This window comes from Salmo salar, chromosome ssa13, assembly GCF_905237065.1.
Source record: "Salmo salar chromosome ssa13, Ssal_v3.1, whole genome shotgun sequence".
NCBI classification, from domain to species: Eukaryota; Metazoa; Chordata; class Actinopteri; order Salmoniformes; family Salmonidae; genus Salmo; species Salmo salar.
Window position 1 is genome coordinate 94317810 of NC_059454.1, and position 24462 is coordinate 94342271.

At 43.1% G+C, this 24462-nt stretch overlaps 1 protein-coding gene across 1 annotated transcript in view; it reads left to right on the plus strand.

The window, feature by feature from the left end:
• The first annotated feature begins 18034 nt into the window (after positions 1-18034).
• The window catches only part of LOC106568157 (ankycorbin), a 77873-nt gene continuing 71445 nt past the window's right edge, over positions 18035-24462 (plus strand). The window contains exons 1-2 of the mRNA XM_014138236.2: positions 18035-18294; positions 18847-18926. Coding sequence (XP_013993711.2) covers positions 18891-18926 — 36 coding nt within the window. The 5' untranslated portion in view covers positions 18035-18294; positions 18847-18890. The remainder of the gene's footprint in view (positions 18295-18846; positions 18927-24462) is intronic.

Sequence of the window (24462 nt, forward strand, 5' to 3'; positions counted from 1 at the left end):
ATTTCTTTGGGGGGCCGCACAGCCCTCCATGTGCTCGCCAGAGGTAGCCTGACTGCCATTAGGTACCGAGATTAGATCCTCAGACCCCTTGTGAGACCATATGCTGGTGCGGTTGGCCCTGGGTTCCTCCTAATGCAAGACAATGCTAGACCTCATGTGGCTGGAGTGTGTCAGCAGTTCCTGCAAGAGGAAGGCATTGATGCTATGGACTGGCCTGCCCGTTCCCCAGACCTGAATCCAATTGAGCACATCTGGGACATCATGTCTCGCTCCATCCACCAACGCCACATTGTACCACAGACTGTCCAGGAGTTGGCGGATGCTTTAGTCCAGGTCTGGGAGGAGATCCCTCAGGAGACCATCCGCCACCTCATCAGGAGCATGCCAAGGCATTGTAGGGAGGTCATACAGGCACGTGGAGGCCACACACACTACTGAGCCTCATTTTGACTTGTTTTAAGGACATTACATCAAAGTTGGATCAGCTTGTAGTGTGGTTTTCCACTTTAATTTTGAGTGTGACTCCAAATCCAGACCTCCATGGGTTGATAAATTGGATTTCCATTGATTATTTTTGTGTGATTTTGTTGTCAGCACATTCAACTATGTAAAGAAAAAAGTATTTAATAAGATTATTTCTTTCATTCAGATCTAGGATGTGTTGTTTAAGTGTTCCCTTTATTTTTTTGAGCAGTATATATATATATATATATATATATATATATATAATATATATAAGTCTAAAAATGTATGTAGCAATTATGGATTGCTCTTTTAAGTCTATCAAAAGTGTGCAAGTTTGAGCATGAGTCCATTATTATTTCGATCAGCATGAATTAGATAGAGCATGAAAAGCCCCATTTTTATTCCATAGGCTTGGAACCGCACTATGCAGCTGTTGCAAGAGCGCGTTTTTTCACTGGCTGTCCACTGGTGTCAAAAACAATGATTGACAGGCAGCTTAAACTTCTTTAATTCAACAATTATTGTGTTCAAAAACACATTTTGATTTGTGAACAGCCATCCACAACAACCACAATCAGTAATGTGCAAATAGTTAAATGAGAGAGCAGCAGTGTGATTCACATCAGTGCACTACTGTATGTAGTCAGCGGCGGTTCTAGCTTGTATGGCTCCCTGGGCGAACCCCCCCCCCCCAAAAAACACCATTCTGTACTAACTGTCATTTTTATTCAGACATTTGGAACAACACAAATAATTTAAAACTATACAAATATCAAAAAATATATATACACTAAAAAATATCAAAAAGAAGTAACAAAGACAAATAGGAACAAATATGTGTTGATTAGGCACTCGAGCATCAATACATTACCCATCCCCCAACACTGTCAACCAAGAGTCAAGACTAAAGTAATTCACCTTGGTGGTGTGCAGACTGGTTTTATATTATTCTTCACGATTTCGCACAAACCAGAAAAAAAATGCAGCAATATGTCTGTGAAACTATATATTCACGGTATTATGAATGAATTGTGGTTTATTTGGTATAATTTCGTACTGTGACTGATTTGACTAATTGCATTAGTACTGTACAAAGTTAGAGGTGCGCTATTTGATAGATTCCCCCGCCTACCCTACCTCGGGCTTCCAGTGGGGAGACCTGAGGTCAACCTACCCCCACCCCCCTCCCCATCTCGTACTTCGGAGTGGGAGACCTTCCCAGTCAGTAGCCTGCCTAGCTCACAAACTAGAATCAGGGCGCCTGCTCCGACAGGGTTAATTGACCCACAGTCCCACATGGTGACATGATATCATTGACGTGACATGCAAATGAGCGATAGAAACCGATTGGGCAAATGTCACCATTCCAATTTTTTTTGTGCGGGCACCACGTGCCGCCCCCGGCAAGATGCCACCCCGGGTGGCTGCCCATGTCGCCTATACCTAAATCCGCCACTGGATATCAATAATAAGTGATATCCGTATTGCCGTAGACTAAACCACTGCTTTCATTCATATCTCCAAGCATTTACTCAAGTTGGATAATCTTTGGATGCTGACAGCAGTCGTACCATTGGAAGACATAGCTTGGACTGTAGCCTACAAAAGCCTTTTCCTGTTCTTTTCCCGCGATCCATCAAACACATTTTGTGTGTCATCGTAGTGGTCTTTGACTTGTGGTCAGACTCGCTCAGGTGGAACAAACTTAAAATTGCCCTTTTTTTCAATGCTGATTTGAATGTCATTGAGAAATCAGAGAAGTGTCAAAGATTTTTTTCCGCAGACATCCTTTCTCAATTTAAAAGTAATCTAGTTTTTCAAAACTATCTGTAATCTGATTACAATATTTTTGCTGGTAATGTAATGGATTACAGTTACCGGTTTTTTGTAATCCCTTGTTACGTTCGTCGATGGAAGGATCGGACCAAGGTGCAGCGTGGTAGGCGTAGATTGCCCACCCTAGTCACACCCTGACCTAACCAAATAGAGAATAAAAGGGATCTAAGGTCAGGGCGTGACAGTACCCGCCCCCGAAGGTGCGGACTCCGGCCGCAAAACCTGACTCTATAGGGGAGGGTCCGGGGGGGCATCTAGCCTCGGTGGCAGCTCCGGTGCGGGACGTAGACCCTGCTCCGCTCGCGGATCCGCCATCTTCGTGGCGACTCTGGTGCGGGGATCGTCGCCGGAAGCTCCGGACCGTGGATCATCGCCGGAGGAACCAGACCGTGGATCGTCGCCGGAGACTCCAGACCATAGATCGTCGCAGAAGGTTCCGGACTGGGAACCCCCGCTGGAGGCTCTGGACCGCCGACTGCTGCTGGAGGCTCTGGACCGCCACTGGAGGCTCTGGACCAACGCTGGATGCTCTGGACCAACGCTGGAGGCTTTGGACCACCGCTGGAGGCTCTGGACCACTGACCGTCGCTGTAGGCTCTGGACCGCCGCTGGAGACTCCGGACCTTAGATCGTCGCAGAAGGTTCCGGACTGGGAACCCCCGCTGGAGGCTCTGGACCACCGCTGGAGGCTCTGGACCGCCGCTGGAGGCGCTGGACCGCCGCTGGAGGCGCTGGACCACCGCTGGAGGCTCTGGACCGCCGACCATCGCTGGAGGCTCTGGACCGCCGACCGTCGCTGGAGGCTCTGGACCACCGACCGTCGCTGGAGGCTCTGGACCGCCGACCGTCGCTGGAGGCTCTGGACCGCCGACCGCCGCTGGAGGCTCTGGACCGCAGACCGTCGCTGGAGGCTCTGGACCGCAGACCGTCACTGGAGGCTCTGGACCGCAGACCGTCGCTGGAGGCTCTGGACGCAGACCGTCGCTGGAGGCTCCGGGCCATGGATCTTCAATGGAGGCGCCGGGCCACGGATCATCACTGGAGGCTTTGTGCCATGGATCATCACTGGAGGCTTCGGGCCATGGATGATCACTGGAGGCTTCGGGCCATGGATCATCCCTGGAGGCTTCGTGCGTGGAGCCGGCACAGGATATACTGGGCCGTGAAGGCGCACTGGAGGTCTGGAGTGTAGAGCTGGCACAACCCGTCCTGGCTGGATGCTCACTTTAGCCCGGCAAGTGCGGGGCGCTGGCACAGGACGCAGTGGGCTGTGAAGGCGCACTGGCGACACAGTGCGTAGAGCCGGCGCAGGATATCCTGGGCCGTGGAGGCGCACTGGAGGTCTGGAGCGTAGAGCTGGCACAACCCGTCCTGGCTGGATGCTCACTTTAGCCCGGCAAGTGCGGGGCGCTGGCACAGGACGCACTGGGCTGTGAAGGCTCACTGGCGACAGAGTGCGTAGGGCCGGCGCAGGATATCCTGGACCGAGGAGGCGTACTTGAGACCAGGAGCGCTGAGCCGGCACAACCCGTCCTGGCTGGATGCTCATTTTCACACTGCAAGTGCGAGGAGCTGGCACCGAGCGCACCGTGCTGTGAATGCGCACTGGAGACAGTGCGTATCACCGCATAACATGGTGCCTGAACGGTCACACGCTCCTTAAAGCGGGGATTTGGCTCTGGTCTGAATCCTGGCTCCACCAACTACCCCGTGTGCCCCTCCCCCCACAAAAAAATTGTGGCTGCGTCTCGGGCTTTCGTCGTGGTCATGAACTTCGGAGTCGCTGTTGATCCTCCCTCGCTGCCTCCGTCTGCTCCCATGGAAGGCGATCCATTCCTGCCCGGATCTCTTCCCACGTCCAGGATCCCTTTCCGTCCAAGATATCCTCTCATGTCCAGGATGTCTGCTCCTCCTGGCCACGCTGCTTGTTCCGTTTGTGGTGGGATCTTCTGTTACGTTCGTCGATGGAAGGATCGGACCAAGGTGCAGCGTGATAGGCGTATATCTTACTTTTATTGATGACACCGAAAAAACAACAAATACAAAAAACACAACAGTTCTGTAGGGCTGGAAAGCAACAGTACAAAAACAAGATCCCACAAACTAAAGGTGGAATAAGGCTGCCTAAGTATGATCCCCAATCAGAGACAACGATAGACAGCTGCCTCTGATTGAGAACCATACCCGGCCAACAAAGAAATAGAAAACATAGATTGCCCACCCTAGTCACACCCTGACCTAACCAAATAGAGAATAAAAGGGATCTCTAAGGTCAGGGCGTGACATCCCTTAAATGTAACAGATTACATGTAATCTGTTACTCCCCAACCCCAAACATTTACAAAAATGCCTCTTAGGTGAAAGATTATAAAGTTCATTTACACTTAAATTGAGTTCTGTCCTAATGCCAACCAAAGGTTATCATGAATATGATTTAGAACATTACACTATGCATTACATTTATAACAATTTGATCCTAGTCTCTGTTATATCACCTCATGTTCCTCTGTGCTGCACTCTCTTTAACACTTACATTTTCAGGTGACATCATACCTTCGTTTTTAAATCAAATCAATGTTTATTGGTCGCGTTCATAGTTTAGCAGATGTTATAGCAGGTGCAGCGAAATGCTTGTTACTAGCGCCTAATGCAGTAAAAATGTCAAACAAGTTTTTTTTTCTCCTTCAGACTGCATTATTTATTCAAGAGTATGTCATGACAGCGTGAGAATAGTCAGTGAATTCTGCTACAGCACTGAACACAGGGACGTCTAAGAGCATGTTGTGGAGAGACACCCAGCTGACATGTAAAATTGAAGATTTGTCAGTGTGCTTTTGCTCTACTCGCTATGCAAAATCAACCACAAGTTAATGGGTGTCATGGCTGTTTAAAGGATCGGACCAAGGCGCAGCGTGTTTGTAGTTCCACATCTTTATTAATCCGTGAAACGTAATGCAATACACCAAATACTTGAAATAACAAAACAAACCGTGACGCAGAGAGAAAACACACTACTCAAAATAACAACCCACAAAACCAAATGGCAAAACCCCTTTCATAAATATGATCTCCAATTAGAGACAACGAGAACCGGCTGCCTCTAATTGGAGATCATCCCAACAACCCCAACATAGAAATAGAAACCTAGAAAAACAACATAGAAACAGAAAACAAGAAAACCACCCAAAAACACCCCGTCACGCCCTGACCACTCTACTATAGAAAATGACATCTTACAAGGGTCAGGACGTGACAATGGGTCTGGATATGAGCCCTGGGAAGATGACATTTGGACACCACCATGTTTTGAAAATACTTTCAGTGAGAGAGTTGGAAGAAGAGAAAAAGCAATATAACTTTTTCATTTGAATAGAATGCTTTCTCTGCTGTTTTTATTCAGGTGAGTACAGAAAACTACATTAATAATTTACATGATATGAATTACCTAGAGGCAAATACAGTGTGTGAGGTTTGATTTACTATTTCACATCTTAACTATAATATTTCCATGGCAAAATTGTACCCTAGAGGTAGTTAGCTTGATCTTTTCATATTATTTTTGTTCACTTTTCTCAATTTGTAATATTTCGTTAGCAATTAAGTAACATTTACACATTTTAGTCATTTAGCAGACACTCTTATCCAGAGCAACTTACAGAAGTGAATGCATACATTTCATTTTTATTTGTACTGGCCCCCCATGGGAATCAAACCCACAACCCTGGCGTTGCACACACCATGCTCTACCAACTGAGCCACAGGGAAGACTAACACATTTGGCAGTAGTGAAGAGAAAGTCTAAATGAATTTCAGGTGATACAACACAGGTTACAATAATTGCTTTTTTATTATTATTATTATTATTCACCACACACACACACACACACACACACACACACACACACACACACACACACACACACACACACACACACACACACACACACACACACACACACACACACACACACACACCTATGTCACATACTCTTGAGGCATTGCAACTTAAAATATGTCACCTTGCTTCAATTGTTCCAGCTTGCTTTGAAAACAGCAGCTTGCTTTGAAAACAGATATTCAGCTGAAACATCTTCAGCTGCCAATTTGTATTCTGCTTAGTAGTTTTTATACTGGACCAATTAAAATAATTGGTATTCTCAACAAAAAAAGGAAAAAAGAATACCCCATCCCCCCGACAGCCTGGACAATTCATTCAGACTATTCTATATATTTTTTTACTTAAAGGCTAACGGATGGCCATGGTAATAGGGTCGGTCAGAGAAGGAGCTGTGTCCCATGGGTATTCAAATGTGTCTCTTATCTTCTTCTTCCAAACGTTGGACTGTTATCCTTCCTGTTCTCTCCTTAGGAATAAATGCATATACTACCGCCCCACACTATTTTTTATTTTTTTATTTAACCTGGCAAGTCAGTTAAGAACAAATTCTTATTTACAATGACAGCCTAGGAACAGTGGGTTAACTGCCTTGTTCAGGGGCAGCACAACAGCACAACCTTGTCAGCTCAGGGATTCAATCTAGCAACCTTTCACTTACTGACCCAATGCTCTAACCACCAGGCTACCTGCCTATTTGTGTATTGCTATCAGTTTCTTATGAGGTATAATGCCAGCTAGCCTCCCCGTGAGATTTTAGTTGTACTGTTATTGTCATCAGATAAAACAGTGAGAGAAAGATACTGTGAATGTTTTGTACACTCTTAGTTTCTATGTGTCTGTCATCTTCAACTCAGAAGTTGGGAAGAGGGTTGATGACCACAAGTTTCTCATACACCCCACATAGTCCCTATACCTTGTTTGAACAGTTAACCTCACACTCTATACTGGTGGCAGGTAGCCTCGAGGTTAGATCGTTGGGCCAGTAACTGAAAGGTCGCTGGTTGAAATGCTGGAGCTGACAATTTGAAAAATGTGTTGCTGTGCCCTTGAGCAAGGCACTTAACCCTAATTGCTCCAGAGGTGCTGTACAATGGAGCCCCTGGGAGTTTAAATATGCAAAGAAAATGTTTTCATTACACTCTTGTGTGTAACAGGACAAATATAAGCACCACCCCAGTTATTATTATCTTTCTGAGTACCAGGTCATCTGACATGTTTTTGTGTCTAACAGCAATTAACATTTGTCCCCTTCAATCGTTCATAAGCAGTTGCAACAGTTATAGAAGTTGCAATTGACTTTCTTCATCTTTTATAAAGGTTGTCTGCAGTACACTTCCTCTAGTGATGTTTCTTCGCCAACCATTGTTCATACACCCGGAGCATCTATAGTTAAAGTAGAACAAAGACATACTGAACTGTAGTTGCTTAGTCATTTCCTCGTCAATGAAGTGTGTGTGTGTGTGTGTGTGTGTGTGTGTGTGTGTGTGTGTGTGTGTGTGTGTGTGTGTGTGTGTGTGTGTGTGTGTGTGTGTGTGTGTGTGTGTGTGTGTGTGTGTGTGTGTGTGTGTGTCTGTGTGTCTGTGTGTCTGTGTGTCCGTGTGTCCGTGTGTCCGTGGCTACATAGGACAGACATTATATTTCTAATTGCACAAAAACAAAACAGTCCATATCTGTGTCTACAACTGGAAACATTTTCAAGGACAGTTGAGTTGACAATGTCTTAGATGTCAACTTTGAGTGCCCAAGGAACCGGATTGGATGGTGTGCTGTACATCTCTGACACAGCATAAAGAACAATCTGGCCATTAATTGTCTGTTTGCTTGTCTATGATAGAACTAATGGGAAACAAAAATACAAGTGTCTTGAAGTTTAAAAGATCACCACAGAAAGTATAAAGATGAATATGTGTATAATCTGCAGGTATGAGGTAGGCCTAAAACAGAGACAAAGTTAATTAACAATGGATTAAGCAAGACACTTTTATCTGAGGCAGTGCAGCTGATAAGAGATTTGTATACTACCTTCGGGCTACTCTTCTTCAAAGAATTCGGAAATATGATGAAAGGTGATCTACTGTTGCACAAGACCCTTGTCTCTGAACTGATAGAAAGGTAACAACTCAGCCCTAGGTCTAAGTTTGATTGTCAGTGTCAAAAACTTTTAAAAGTGCCACATTTTACAGTGTAAGAGTTGTGTCTTTAAATGTTTGATATCTTGACACAGCGCTAACATTTCAACAATGACAGTGGATTAATTAAGGAAGACAATATATTTAACATGACACATTTGAGATTTAGAAAAACCACTGAGACAGAATCAAATCTTCAAACTCATACTGCATTGCCTTGAAAATAGTACATTACTGTCTGTTTATAAAAATAAAAATAAACATTGTGAGTGAACAGTGTTGACAGGAAGTATCTCTGCTCTGCTGTGTCTGACTGAGAAGCAAGCACTGGGTTGAGTCCACTAGCTTCCATAGCCAAAAAGTCAGATTGCACAGCCAAAAAGTCAACATGTGCTTTTTGGTCTTAATATAAGTTTAGGGTTAGGCATAAGGTTAGCAGTGTGGTTAAGGTTAGAGTTAGGTTTAAAATAATATTTTAAGAACATAAATTGTGGAAAAGGGTGGGGTTTATTCCTTTGTGCACCGGGGAGAAAGCCCTTTTCTCAAAATGCTTTTAACACCTCTTAGATGTAAAGTCCCCTGTTTAGGCGACCTGCGTGATTCTGGTACCGGTTCAGACTGGCATTTTTGCTTTTTAACCAATAAACTGATAAGCTTATAAACTGTGGACACCTTAGATCGAAATGGCTTGCATTGAGCGAAAGCCCTGGTTCCCATTTTTTGCACATGTCTGATGTAGGATGTGAAATCTGAAACCACTTGATGCTGGGATGTCCCTCCTACCATTTCATTTTCTCTTCTGACTGTCCATCAACTCCTGACTGACCCAACTCAACCCTCCCCTAACTCTGACAAAGCTGAGCCAATTGCGGGCTGTCAGGGAAATTCTAAGGAGTAAAACGTACATCATTTTCTTTAGGAATGTAGTGGAGTAAAACTAAAAGTTGTCAAAAAATATAATGGTAAAGTTAAGTACAGATACCCAAAAAAACTACTTAAGTATTTTTACTTAAGTACTTTACAGCACTGCGTAGATTACATTTTAGATGACATGTAGTTACATTTATTAAAACAACAGTGTTAAACCTTAAGTAACAGCCTTAGACAAGTGTTGTTTCAGAAGATCCACCTTAAATCAAACTTTTATCAACTTATCATGTACACTATTTCAATTTGAGTCTGGTCTGAATGAGACAGTGCATTCGGAAAGTATTCAGACCCCTTGACTTTCCTCACATTTTGTTACGTTACAGCCTTATTCTAAAATTAATTAAATGGTTTTATACACACAATACCCCATAATGACAAAGCAAAAACGGGGTTTTAGAATGTTTTACAAATGTATTAAAAATAAAAACTGAAATATCACATTTACATAAGTATTCAGACCTTTTACTTTGTTGAAGCACCTATGGCAGCAATTACAGCCTCGAGTCTTCTGGGGTATGAAGCTACAAAATTGGCACACCAGTATTTGGGGAGTTTCTCCCATTCTTCTTGCAGATCCTCTCAAGCTCTGTCAAGTTGGATGGGGAGCGTCACTGTACAGCTATTTTCAGGTATCTCCAGTCCGGGGCCACTCAAGGACATTCAGAGACTTGTCCCGAAGCCACTCCTGCGTTGTCTTGGCTGTGTGCTTATGGTCGTTGTCGTGTTGGAAGGTGAACCTTCACCCCAGTCTGAGGTCCTGAGTGCTCTGGAGCAGGTTTTCAGCGAGCATCTCTCTGTACTTTGTTCCGCTCATCTTTCCCTCGATCTAGTCTCCCAGTCCCTGACACTGAAAAAAATCCCCACAGCATGATGCTGCCACCACCATGCTTCACCGTAGGGATGGTGCCAGGCTTCCTCCAGATGTGACGCAGGGCATTCAGGCCAAAGAGTTCAATTTTGGTTTCATCAGTCCAGAGAATCGTGTTTCTCATGGTCTCAGAGTCTTTAGGTGCCTTTTGGCAAACTCCAAGCGGGCTGTCAGGTGCCTTTTATTGAGGAGTGGCTTCCATCTGGCCACTCTACCATAAAGGCCTGATTGGTGAAGTGCTACAGAGCTGGTTGTACTTCTGGAAGATTCTCCCATCTCCACAGAAGAACTCTGAAGCTCTGTCAGAGTGATCATTGGGTTCTTGGTCACCTCCTTGACCAAGGCCCTTCTCCACAGATTGCTCAGTTTGGCCGGGCGGCCACCTCTAGGAAGAGTTTAGGTGGTTCCAAACTTCTTCTATACTTCTATACTTCTAAACTTCTTACAAACTTCAATACTATACTGCATTTACGAAAGCTTAGCTTCTCCCTTTGTTCCTCAGTCTTCACGCTCTTTCATTCAAGCCCAACCCCCTCTCTTTGTGTAACCAGCCGTCATACAGGTTCTGTCCCCCAGGGCCGTTTTCTGTATGACATCTTTTGCATTCTGTGTATATATATTTCTGTGTGATTAGTTAGGTATTTAGTAAATAAATAATTAAACCCAATTTTGTATTGCTGATTCAACTTTTTAGCCAGGGTTCGTGAAGATAACCAAGAATTTACAACTTTCAGATGAGACTGAAATAAGGTGATGATTAATATTGACTGCTACTGATGTAAAATATTACTAGGTCTTTAAGAGTTTATTCGGAAGATAACAGCTCTATAAACACTCTTTCGTGGTGCCCCGACTTTCTAGTTAATTACATTTACATGATTAGCTTAATCAGGTAATATTAATTACAGAGAAAGGATTTTATAGAATAGCATGTCATATCACTTAATCCGGCATAGCCAAAGACACGACAGTCACATAGACATATTTAGCAGATGTTATTGCGGGTGTAGCGAAATGATTGTGTTCCTAGCTTCAACATAGCAGTAGTATCTAACAATTCACAACAATACACACAAATCTAAAAGTAAAAGAATGGAATTAATTAATTTATAAATATGAGGATGAGCTATGTCGGAGTGGCATTGACAAAAATACAGTAAAATACAGTAGAAAAATACAGTAGAATAAACATTATTGAAGTGGCTAGTGTTCCATTATTAAAGTGACCAGTGATTCCATGTCTATGTATGTAGGGCAGCAGCCTCTAAGGTGCAGGGTTGAGTAAACGGGTGGTAGCCGGCTAGTGATGGCTATATAATAGTCTGATGGCCTTGAGATAGAAGCTGTTTTTCAGTCTTTCGGTCCCAGCTTTGATGCACCTGTACTGACCTCGCCTTCTGGCTGGTAGCGGGGTGAACAGGCTGTGGCTCGGAAGGTTGATGTCCTTGATGATATTTTTGGCCTTCCTGTGACATCGGGTGCTGTAGGTGTCCTGGAAAGGCAGGCAGTGTGCCCCCGGTGATGCGTTGTGCAGACCGCACCACCCTCTGGAGAGCCCTGCAGTTGCGGACGTTCTAGTTGCCGTACCAGGCGGTGATACTGTAAGGGGTAGGTTAATTGACTGATAGCCTGTATTAACACCATGGTAATACAGTATCGTATTTACAGAGTTCAGGCAAGGACACCATACATACACCGTACTGTAAAAATAATAGTTTTTTTGCTTTCATTTATATTGTGTGTGATTATATACTGCTCAAAAAAATAAAGGGAACACTTAAACAACACATCCTAGATCTGAATGAAAGAAATAATCTTATTAAATACTTTTTTCTTTACATAGTTGAATGTGCTGACAACAAAATCACACATAAATAATCAATGGAAATCCAATTTATCAACCCATGGAGGTCTGGATTTGGAGTCACACTCAAAATTAAAGTGGAAAACCACACTACAGGCTGATCCAACGTTGATGTAATGTCCTTAAAACAAGTCAGAATGAGGCTCAGTAGTGTGTGTGGCCTCCACGTGCCTGTATGACCTCCCTACAACTCCTGGGCATGCTCCTGATGAGGTGGCGGATGGTTTCCTGAGGGATCTCCTCCCAGACCTGGACTAAAGCATCCGCCAACTCCTGGACAGTCTGTGGTGCAACGTGGCGTTGGTGGATGGAGCGAGACATGATGTCCCAGATGTGCTCAATTGGATTCAGGTCTGGGGAACGGGCGGGCCAGTCCATAGCATCAATGCCTTCCTCTTGCAGGAACTGCTGACACACTCCAGCCACATGAGGTCTAGCATTGTCTTGCATTAGGAGGAACCCAGGGCCAACTGCACCAGCATATGGTCTCACAAGGGGTCTGAGGATCTCATCTCGCTACCTAATGGCAGTCAGGCTACTTCTGGCGAGCACATGGAGGGCTGTGCGGCCCCCCAAAGAAATGCCACCCCACACCATGACTGACCCACCGCCAAACCGGTCATGCTGGAGGATGTTGCAGGCAGCAGAACGTTCTCCACGGCATCTCCAGACTCTGTCACGTCTGTCACGTGCTCAGTGTGAACCTGCTTTCATCTGTGAAGAGCACAGGGCGCCAGTGGCGAATTTGCCAATCTTGGTGTTCTCTGGCAAATGCCAAATGCCCTGCACGGTGTTGGGCTGTAAGCACAACCCCCACATGTGGACATCGGGCCCTCATACCACCCTCATGGAGTCTGATTCTGACCGTTTGAGCAGACACATGCACATTTGTGGCCTGCTGGAGGTCATTTTGCAGGGCTCTGGCAGTGCTTCTCCTGCTCCTCCTTGCACAAAGGCGGAGGTAGCGGGCCTGCTGCTGGGTTGTTGCCCTCCTACGGCCTCCTCCACGTCTCCTGATGTACTGGCCTGTCTCCTGGTAGCGCCTCAATGCTCTGGACACTACGCTGACAGACACAGCAAACCTTCTTGCCACAGCTCGCATTGATGTGCTATCCTGGATGAGCTGCACTGCCTGAGCCACTTGTGTGGGTTGTAGACTCCGTCTCATGCTACCACTAGAGTGAAAGCACCGCCAGCAGTCAAAAGTGACCAAAACATCAGCCAGGAAGCATAGGAACTGAGAAGTGGTCTGTGGTCCCCACCTGCAGAACCACTCCTTTATTGGGGGTGTCTTGCTAATTGCCTATAATTTCCACCTATTGTCTATTCCATTTGCACAACAGCATGTGAAATTTATTGTCAATCAGTGTTGCTTCCTAAGTGGACAGTTCGATTTCACAGAAGTGTGATTGACTTGGAGTTACATTGTGTTGTTTAAGTGTTCCCTTTATTTTTTTGAGCAGTGTAGTATTTAGAAATGGCCAGTTCAGAGGAAAGTATACTGCATAATGTGAACAAGAAAAACTATGTCTTGAATTGCAGTTTCTTTGAGGAGTCTAAGAAATCAGCCCTCCATGAAGCTCACTCTCTGACGAGCAGCAAAGACACACAGTGGGTGGACATAGAGGAGTACTATATGCCGGGCACCTACAGTGACAAAACATAGGCAGAAAACATCATGTTGATCAAGCTGAATTAATCACAGCAACTGCAGACACATTAGGGCCTCATTAGTAGAACATGCGGCGTCAATAGTTCTATTCAGGTGGATGTCTGGATGTATTTGTTTATTGAAGATGCCATGAGGACACTTGCATCATGTAGCGCAAGATACACCAATATCCATTTCAGACATAGGATGTGATATAGTATATTACCTTGAAAAAGTCTGGATGTCATCATCACAAGATAATTACCTGATGCTAAACAGTAGGGGGGTATTTTTGTTCTTAAAGCTGAAGACTTAAGTCAAGACAAACAGCAAGACAGTGAAAGTGAAAGAGTTTTCAAAGTCTGGCACAACAGAGTCAAGACAACAAAGGCCAGGTATGGTGTGTGGGGGAACTGATAGATCTAACTCTATTGATTACCACTTTGTTGCAACATACTGTGTGGGCATTTTTCCATGGTTAATTACCTTTTGAACCAGTCAGATGCCATGAGGTCTAGCTACTTTGCATGAAAGGTCAAATGTGCAACTACAATGGTGCCAACTTTTTCCTGACAGTTTTCTTTTTCTTTCTAGAGGATGCAGTTTCAATGAAAAATAGAGAGGCTTTTCAGTGGGCTTTTCAATGCATTCTCAAGCTGACTTGAAAATTAGGCAGGCTACATTAGGTAGGCTACATGGATGAGGTGAGGTAAACATTAAGCATTGGGCTGGGCAGTACATGCTAGTCGCTGCCTTCGTTCACACAGATTTTGGATGCCCATAGCACATATTGACATTATGCAAAGATGTGAAGATTCACAGGGCAAGAATGAACTGCAAAGACCACAGCACAGCAAAGACCACAGCAAGGACAAGCACAATAATAACTTTTAACTTTTGTTTGGTATGCAAAATATATTTCATTATGCAGTAAAACCGATCCTGTCACTTAATAATTTACAAAATCCATAAAACAAGAAAAGCAGCTAGTTTGAAGAATTTATTTTCTCCAACAATAACACTATTCTCGGTCTACCATTATTTATAAAACGAATATAATGGTATTCTTGATTTTCCAAATATTACAACACCAACATCAGACTAAGGATGGATGAAAAGGACTAAAATATTAATGAGAGGAGAGACTCATGGGAGCAGAATTCTCGTTGCTGGAGGACTGCAGCAGGACTTTCAGTACCAATCTTATTCCCAAAAGACCTGTGGAAATTGGGGGAAAATATCAAGATAAACATACAAAATGTTGAAATATGACTGCTGTGATGTCATGAGATCCTTTTCTGTGGATGTGTCATGTCAAAGTAATGCTCCCCGAAAAGGCTTCAATCAATGTAAGAGCAAGAATCACATGAAAGAGCTGACAGTTTATTAAATCCAAGAGTAGAAGCCTAAAGGTGGGTTCAGGCACTATGACAGAAAAGGCTATACGGACACTCCTGACCTGCAAACCAACATTTTATTACCGAATTGGTTCAAATTAAATTAAAGTTAGGATTAGGGTTAGGTTTAGGGTTAAGGTTAGGTTTAGCAATCTCATCTCTAGGCCAAGAGAGGCCATAGAGTGGCCATCTAATAGCCAGATAGACAGGCATCGAGGCATTCAGTTGCTGTATGATGGGACGTTAAAATGAGCAAAACGGGTGACCGAAGTGACTTTGAGCGTGATATGATCGTCAGTGCCAGGCGCGCCGGTTTCAGTATCTCAGAAATGGACGGCCTCCTAGGCTTTTCACACACAAGGGTGTCTAGGGTTTACCGAGAATAGTGCGACAAACCAAAAAACATCCAGTCAGAGGCTGTCCTGTTGATGAGAGAAGTCAAAGGAGAATGGCAAGTATCGTGTAAGCTAACAGGTGAGACACAAACAGCCAAATAACAGCGCAGTACAACAGTGGTGTGCAGACTGGCATCTCGGAACACACAACTCGTTGGTCTTTGTCATGGATGGGTTATTGCAGCAGACGACCACACTGGGTTCCAGTCCTATCAGCTTAAAACAAGAAGTGGCTCCAGTGGGCACGCGATCACCAACACTGGACAATTGAGAAGTGGAAAAACAATGCCTGGTCCAACAAATCCCAGTTCCTGTTGCATCAGGATTTGGCATAAGCAGCATGAGTCCATGGCCCCATTCTGCCTGGTATCAACGGTACAGGCTGGTGGCGGTGGTGTAATGGTGTGGGGAATGTTTTCCTGGCACACGTTAGGTCCCTTGATACCAATTGAGCAACATTTGAACGCCACAGCGTATCTGTAGCTGTTCTGGAGGCAAAAGGGGGTCTGACCCGGTAGTAGATGGGTGCTCCTAATAAACTGTCCACTGAGTGTATATATCTCTAGAGCAGAGCATCTTGCACTTTACAGCCCACACGCCCCTACACGATCTCAGCACCATAGTGAGGATGAATGAGTAGAGAGGAAATTACAGAGCATTACCACCATCTACTGGACAGATTTATAGAAAGCACTTCCCATAGTGTAACAGCACCAACAGTGTAATCCCTGCAGAGCGTGCAACATTGATGCAATCTCACTCTAGGTATTATGCAGTCCTGACAACAAAGCCCACATCGAAGGAGGGTTTTGGTGCAGTAATTGCCCATCTCTGTTAACAGTTAAACAGAATTGGAAAAAAAGGAGTAGACCGATACTATTCAATCCCTTTTTGCTCATGCCCTTCATCAATTGCTAAAGTCTTGCCATAAAACCCTCAGTGGATGATATTTCACTGCTATTACATCATGAATGAGACTGGAGCTATGATGCTCCTTTAATCTCCAGGGTAGAGTTAGCTCAATATGCAACATGCTGAGGCAAAGTTGAGGTCAGACTGGGAGAGGCTGTTCTTCAGTACTGGTCGTTGCGTTGAGACCTATAGGGTGTGCATGTTTTTGTTCCAGCCCAGTATTGTAGGCAGGCCCGGCCCGGCCCTAGCCTTTTCGGGCCCTGAGCGGGATCTACCTTGCAGGCAAAACATTTTAGTGTCCCTCCTGTTGATGACAGAGAGAAAAAAAATGTTTTAAAGAAAATGTCCTTCAATTTTACAATTTTACACCTTTTGCCATGGGACGTAGAGAAAGTGTTGCAGTTTTAAAACAAGCTTTCTGCAGTTCTACACAATTTGCCACGGGGCAGAGAGATTATTTTGCAATTTTATAACACATTTCATGCAATTCTACTCATTTTGCCATGGGGAAGTGAGAAAAAAATGTCAATTTTACAGCTAATTTCTTGCAATTCTACACATTTTGCCAGGACTTATGCCATATTGATGATATCTGAGTGAGAGTGACAAAAATCAATCGGAGCCAACTGGAAGTCCCCTGTGCACGTGCCTTCCGTGCCCAGTTGGTATTTATCCATTATTACTACAAGTTTAGATAGCTGGTTTGACTAATTTACCAATCTAAAATTGTTAGCTGACATACTGTAGCTTATTGAGTGACTGTCAGTGACTGACATAACAAGAGAAAAACTGATGATGAACAACCAAATTCCAACCTTGCACTATTCTAACTATCAACAGTAAGTTGAGAGCCAACTGAGTTCCTAAATATGTATATATATATTATTAAATATATTTATTTTCAAATTGGTCTGGGGCCTCCTAGTGGCCAGGGGCTCGAATAAGTGACCGCTTAAGTCGCTTATGTCTGGGGGCCTTGACTGTAGGACAAAAATCGAACCAGGCTGGTGAAAGCCTTTATGGCAATGTGGATTAGAAGACAGATGTAGGCTACCACTGTCAGAGGCAGCTTTTGTTGTTTCATTAATCCAGCCAAATGTCTTTGTAACATGGCTTCATGCATGATTCAAATGCTGTACGTCAACCATGAAATAGCCTATATATCTGGTGAGGCTAGATTGCACTGATGTATGGTTTCTAAATGTTTGTATAGTATAGTAAACCATTCTGCTGAGCTGAGAGAGCAAGAGCCTGATGATATCACAGATGTTCACGTGGGATAGACAGAGCATTAAAGCAGACAGAAACCATCTCAGAAGTAAAACAATTAATGTTAACAGCGATAGAATAGATTTGCATTGAAGAAAATATGAAAAATAGACAGAAGGGCAGTACACGGTCTATTTGTAGCTTATGCAGTAGTGTTGCTATTTTTGCGCATACCTATGGGGTGCAGCCTTTAGGAGAAATTGAATTCGCAGAAGTGTAGTGTGCTTTTGCGTATATGCTATTGCTGTCTACCTATTAGAGAAGTGTGATCAGTCACGTTGGTGTTGTAAACAGTGTTTACCTGTTGTAATTGTTGTCAAATATTACAATAAACACAAGACTATAATTCAATTGCACATTTAGCCTACAAAATGTTTATTCATGATTGGGAATATGCAGAAATATTTGGTCACGGGGGAGGAATGACGTCACCATTTCAACTCGAGTAACACTCAGAGTGAGCTAGCTTCCGAGCAAAGCGATAGGCACTTGAATAGTCCAACTTTTAATGTATTCAGCCTGAACCTAGCCAGCATAGCCTATCTAGGCGGGCTATTTGTTCACACTAGCTATTCCTTTTCTGTTTGTCGATTCTATTTTAATATATTTCTACCGACTGACAATTTAGTCAACTCTGTAGGCTGTCGAACAGAATATTACTGAGTCCCAACTTTTAAAGGGTAAGTGTGCAGTGTGTTCATACATTATTTACAAAGTTGATGCTAGACTGAATTGTTAGCTTGCTAGCTGTTCCTATCTTTCGCTAACGAGCAAGCGTGGTTGAATGATACAAATGTATCGGAGTAAAAATAAAATATGTTGGCGTTGGACGTTGTGCACTAGTTGTAGCAATTATATACAGAAATCTATTGCTACAGGCTAACGTTACTGTAACCACCTCAAAATAACTTCAAACCTTGCCATGGGACTCGCGATGGATACTTTGTATCAGCCTATACGTTCTGTCCCATAGTTTGTTTTTATTCATTAGTGCTGGGTAGGCTATTGCGCGGATGAGTGCAAGACACGTTTATATTGCAAATGGTTAATATTACACAGTTACACATGCATAATAATAAGGGCCAACTCTCAAATAAGTTACCATGAAATCAGAGAAAAGTGTTACATTTGCACATGTTACCTCTCCCTGTTGCACTTTAGAGACTAACTTAATTTTCATCAGTTAGACTTATTAAAAGTATAAGATGTGTAACTCATTTTTTTTGTTTCAGAGGCTCACCTGGACAAGTGGGAAACTGTATGGACCAGGCCTAAGATGAAGAGCTTTAAAGCAAAGTTTAGGAAGAGCGATGTAAGAACATGCATTACTTTTCAATGGGGTTTTGCGGTGGTGGTGGTATGTTCTTGCCTGACAGAATGCATTAATTCATTCATCGATCCATATGGCTCTGTGACTGTCATAGCAATGAAGCCCTCTGCCATAAAGTTATTTCAGTAATAGCCTCCATGGGTAGTTTCTCCATAGTTGTGACTGAATCATTTGGGAGTGACTTTTCCAGGCTGCGTTTCCTAAATATCCTACAGGGAGTGACTAACTTCCACTGAGTGTGACTCATCAGTAGTCACAGTTAAATAGTTGCCTACTTAAATAAAGTTTAAATAAAAAATTAAAACAGTGACCATAATCAGACGGCATCAGTGCCAGAGAGGAAGTGTGGCTATGAAGGGGGCGATTTAAACACTTTAAATTGGGTACATCTGTCATCTTGGATGATTATGTACCTAATGTGGAAGCTGGGGATAAACCAAAAGTCAGGCAACTAGAGTTTGTTTTCTTTGAACACATTACATTTCATAAATCAATGTACATTTCAGAACTGTTACAATGTTATTGACAGACAGATTTTTGAGGCAGAATACCTTCACTGAAATATGTAGGAGTTGAAGATTCCTTCTGAGTCACTGGAATACTTAGAGTTTTCAAGAGGCCCAAGGCAGTTTCGGGGTGTGATTGTCTATAGGAAAAGTACTCTGTTTAGTACTATTAATGTGCCCATATGACATACGGAAGATAAGACATACATAGATTAGAAACCTTTATTAGCTTGAAATTATAAAAGTGAGAGACTATATGCAAATATTATTTCCACAAATAACAGGGTATTGTATCTGATGCTGTTGTTGTAAAACATAACCATTGCTTATGGCTGACTAATGTATTTTAACAGTGGGAGTTGCAACCTGTGGGTGTTTTTCACATTTAGGTTGCTTAGGAACAGTCCGTCCGTATGTCTGTAACCATCTACTTTGATAGTTCACACCCACATAACCACTTCTCACACTTGCTTTGCTATTAAGAAAAAAAACATATTCTGTCCACAAGATTGGCTACGGTTTACTGTTTCCACTGGTGGCCTTAGTGTTAGTAGATAGAAAATGACCTAAACTGTGATCCGATAGTCTACTCTCATTCTCCCCGGGCGAAATATGTTATTGCCGGTTGTGGAAGAGTCTAGGACTGGATACATTAAAACACATTTTCCAAAATGTTCACTCATGAAAAAACCCCATCTGAACCAGTTGAAGACCTGCCTTTTTAATACGGATTTATTATGTTTTGGTTGAATTCTGGTTTTGCATAGAATTCACCCCATCATATGAATTTACTAGTTTTGAAAAGTGGCTCATGAGAGGTTTTCAAGTTGAGCTATTAGCCCATACATATTCTATGTGGCCTATAGATGGACAGCCTTAGTCAATACCATACCCATGTGTCATTATGTCTATTGACTGAGAAAACCCTCCTCATATACTGTATTAGTGGGATTACTGTGGATCACCTAGCGCCACAGACCACGTTCATTTTGCTTTCAGCAATACCACATACTGTGCTTTTTATAAAGAGCTCATCAAGAGCAATAGAAAGAAAATATCCTGATTCTATTTTAGGGCTATGTGTCAGCCTGACCTTGCAGTGGAATTCATTCCAGAGCCAGACATTCATTCTTTTCACAAAACAAGGAGATCTGGAATGCCAGTATAAATAGTTTTATGAAGTCAGCCATTTGCCAAATAGCCCTTATAATATAATAGTTATTTTATCCAAGGACTACCACAATGTTAGTGTCAAATCAATGCTAAATGTCTTTCAGGATCCCTTTAATCTACAACGATGTACCTGCAATAGGGATTCAAGTTAATGAGCAACTCAGCTGAGAATTTTAATTTAATATATATATATTTTTATTTCACCTTTATTTAACCAGGTAGGCTAGTTGAGAACATGTTCTCATTTACAACTGTGACCTGGCCATGATAAAGCAAAGCAGTGCGACACAAAACAACACAGAGTTACACATGGAGTAAACAAACATACTTGATCAAGAATGATCAGGAATTAAGTGGAGTTGTGTCTACAGTAATTAAAAAGTCTTGCTCAGCGCTTCCAGCTGTGTCTTTATAGTTCATTCAGTACATCCTGGTGCCAGCTACCCTTCCCTCTGCACCTCCTCCCCGCCCCCCTGTTTCTCACGGCCCAAGTGCATCTTTTTATGTTTTGAAATAGGAGACAGACCAGACAGTAATCCCCTAAAGGCATGTCCTCACCTGACACCTCCAGTCTGTTACAGGTTAGCCTATGCTCCTGCAACTTTATCTTACTGGTTAGGCTAGAATGTGTTGCAACTGTTTCATACAGGTTAGACAGTGTTGCATTGACCTGAGGCTGTTACGAAATGCAAGCGCCTTCAAAACCCAAATTGGAACTGGATCATTTATTGTAGACATGTATTGACAGGGCCAGGTGGTGTAAATGTACTCTCCCAGTTTAGTATTAAACACATTTAATGTTGCATGAAGGAAACTGTTATATCAGGAAGCAAGCCATGTCTAAAAAGAAGTTTCACTGGTAAAGAAAAAACAACAAAAAACAGAAGCAGGTGTCTTACAGTTTCTAGCTATACAAGGTCATACTAAAGGAGAAAAGCTCCTGCATTTTTTGTGTGTCTGTGAATACATTGTTAGCATTTTAGTCTAAGCCTATTTGGCGATAGCAACAAAAGTGAGAGCCCTGTTTTTCTGTCTCAGTAAGTCCGTCTGTGGTTAATGGCCAAGCACATTCCCAGAAACCAGGTTATATCCAGTCTGCTCCATCCTAGGCACCAATCAGAAATCCACAGCTGCATCTTGACCACAGAGCCAATCAGGAGAGAACTTGAGACCTGGCCAAACTGCAGGTGACCAGTCATAGAATCTGTTAGTGGTTCAGCAAAAGGAATGAGACTGGCTGGGTGCATCAATGGGACAGGGAGGAGTTCAAGCCTTTTGAAGTACTATGATATTAGAGTCCTTGTAGAGCCCTATTCCCGAGGTCTCTTTGATTTACAGCAGCTAGCTCCCTTCTGGTCTGGCTAAGTTATCATGCACCACACACCTACACATTTCACAATATTCCTTATTTGAAATATTAGTGAAATATAAATCTTGGGAGTGTAGTCAAGGTCGTTCCATTAATTAATATGAGTATCGTGCTTTTCCATCTAGACTTACCCCCACACCAGGGTCGCCAGTGTTTTATGTTAATCTGAGCTCTAGTGTTATTGTGTTTCCTAAAGACTTGTGGTGAGCAGTATCAACAACCTCTGCATCATTCAAGACTGTTGCTTTGTGAGGAGGTGTTAAAGTTCATAGTTAGCCATTGTTATGTAAATGACAGCTGAAAAGTACCCAGGGCCTTGCCTTGGCTCCAAGTCAGAGCAGGTCGTCATCTTGGCCAGTGAGACACGGGTGCTGGTCCACGTAGATGGAAACAGAAATGTCACTTAAAAACACTTTGGTAAATCCTCAGTGGAAATGTCCCATAGAGTGTTCTTACATTACCCTTCTCCTTCCCAGACAGACTCTTTAGCTTACTACCATACTCCTACAGTACAGTTTATACGTTACACTGCTCCCAGCTGCCCTGCATTGGCTGCTCAGAGGGATTAAGTAAGGCTTGTCCCAACACACCGCCCCCTCCAACCCTCTCCAGCCTCCAGACTGTGCCTAATTCATGTGTGTGGTGGATTATGCATCCTCGACTCACCAAACACAGCTGTCTGAATGGCTTAGAATGATCTCAGAGCAGACTGTCTCTTATCGCTGTCATCTCACTGAAAGGCCTCTTAATGGGGGACAATGACAGTAAACCAGTGTAGTAGGGCATTAATCTGGGCTGCCTGGAGGGGTGTGGGGGGATGGATCCTGGAGGGTTGTTTTAGGGGGGTCCCAGAGACAGACCAAACACTGCCATTGAGTCTATTAAAAATAGGACCATGCGATTTCTTTATCTGTTGTTTACAGAAGCAGAGAGACAGTAGGGGAACTTCTGGTCAACAACAGATGGCTTGACTCAGTAATTGTAGGTTGAGCTGACTCTGACCTTGAGCATGGTATATAATGTGGATGTTGGAGATGTTTAGGGTGGCACTAATTATGTCTCTGAACACAATAATGAAAAAAATGTGGTAATAAATCAAATGTTCCTTGCCTCCCTGGGCTCAGGCTGGTGTCGGTTACTTTATCGGCAGGAACGAGGTAATGGTACATGCCAATTATCACAGGTACTAGAGCAGAGGAAGAGAGACGTGTAAGCAGTGGGGAGCAGAGAAGTCAAGGAAGGCCTCACTTTAACGTTAACTTGGAGCATATTGTGTTACTGGATCCATGGCAAGTGAACTGAAAGAGTTCAGGTGAAAAGCTTGGCATGAGATCAATGACAAGGTCATACTGCTATCTGTAAAGATTGGCCAACCTTGTGTTCATTTGTTGTTCTCATAACATTCCTCAGTCATCTGATTTAGCTGGTATTTTCTCAGTTGCTCCTCCTACTGCATAGATTCAGGGTAAGAAGAAGATATTCACATGCCTTACAATAACCATGTTACATGTATGAATGTGTGTCTGTGAGGGAGAGGTGTTTTTTCCACAACCCTAATTTCTGAACAGGCATTCAGTCTTTTCATTTACATTTTAGTCATTTAGCAGACGCTCTTGTCCAGAGCGACTTACAGTAGTGAATGCATACATTTCATACATTTAAAAATGTTTCTTCCCCCCCGTACTGGTCCCCCATGGGAATCGAACCCACAACCCTGGCGTTGCAAACACCATGCTCTACCAACTGAGCCACACGGGACCTTTTCAGAAATGTTTATTTATAGAACAGGCTATTTTTGTTAAAGGAAGTGTAGTACTCTGGCTATTTTTTATATATGCTTCAAAAGTGACAATTAGGCCTCTGCTCTGGGACGTAAATGTAAGGAAACTCCTGCAGAATGAACCTCACTCCACCAACTGCAATGGTTCAGAAAACCAACATCTTCACCAAGATCACATATGAGGGAAAACATGATGTTGTTCTTACTCTTCAACCCATAGCATATACATAGATACATATTCCACGTTATGTCTCTGACTTTGTGTTGTTTGGCTCTCTGCTCTCTCTCTGACTCAGTGCTCCGTCCAACAACAGTCCCTTGTCTGTACTCTGCCTTGGCCTACTCAGCACCTTCACAATAAGTGAAGGCCATCTAGCCAAGCTCAGAGTCAGCTCTGTGGTGATGGGAGGGAACAACTGGGGGACTTGAGGCAAAAGAAAATGTTGAAATTATAATATATAGCAGTTGTTTATATAGCAGCTGTTGATGCCATAGCAATACTGTATACAGTAGAGTGTGTTTGCATGATTTTAATACTCCACATGTTTATATGCTGCAATTGCTAGTCTAAATAGGCTCTAAAGTTAGTTTGACTAAATATGTGGGTGTGCATTCAAACACATTTTAGATGTTTAATACCACGAGGTGATACATGGGAAAATGTATAATTTTGTATGAAAAAAGAACACT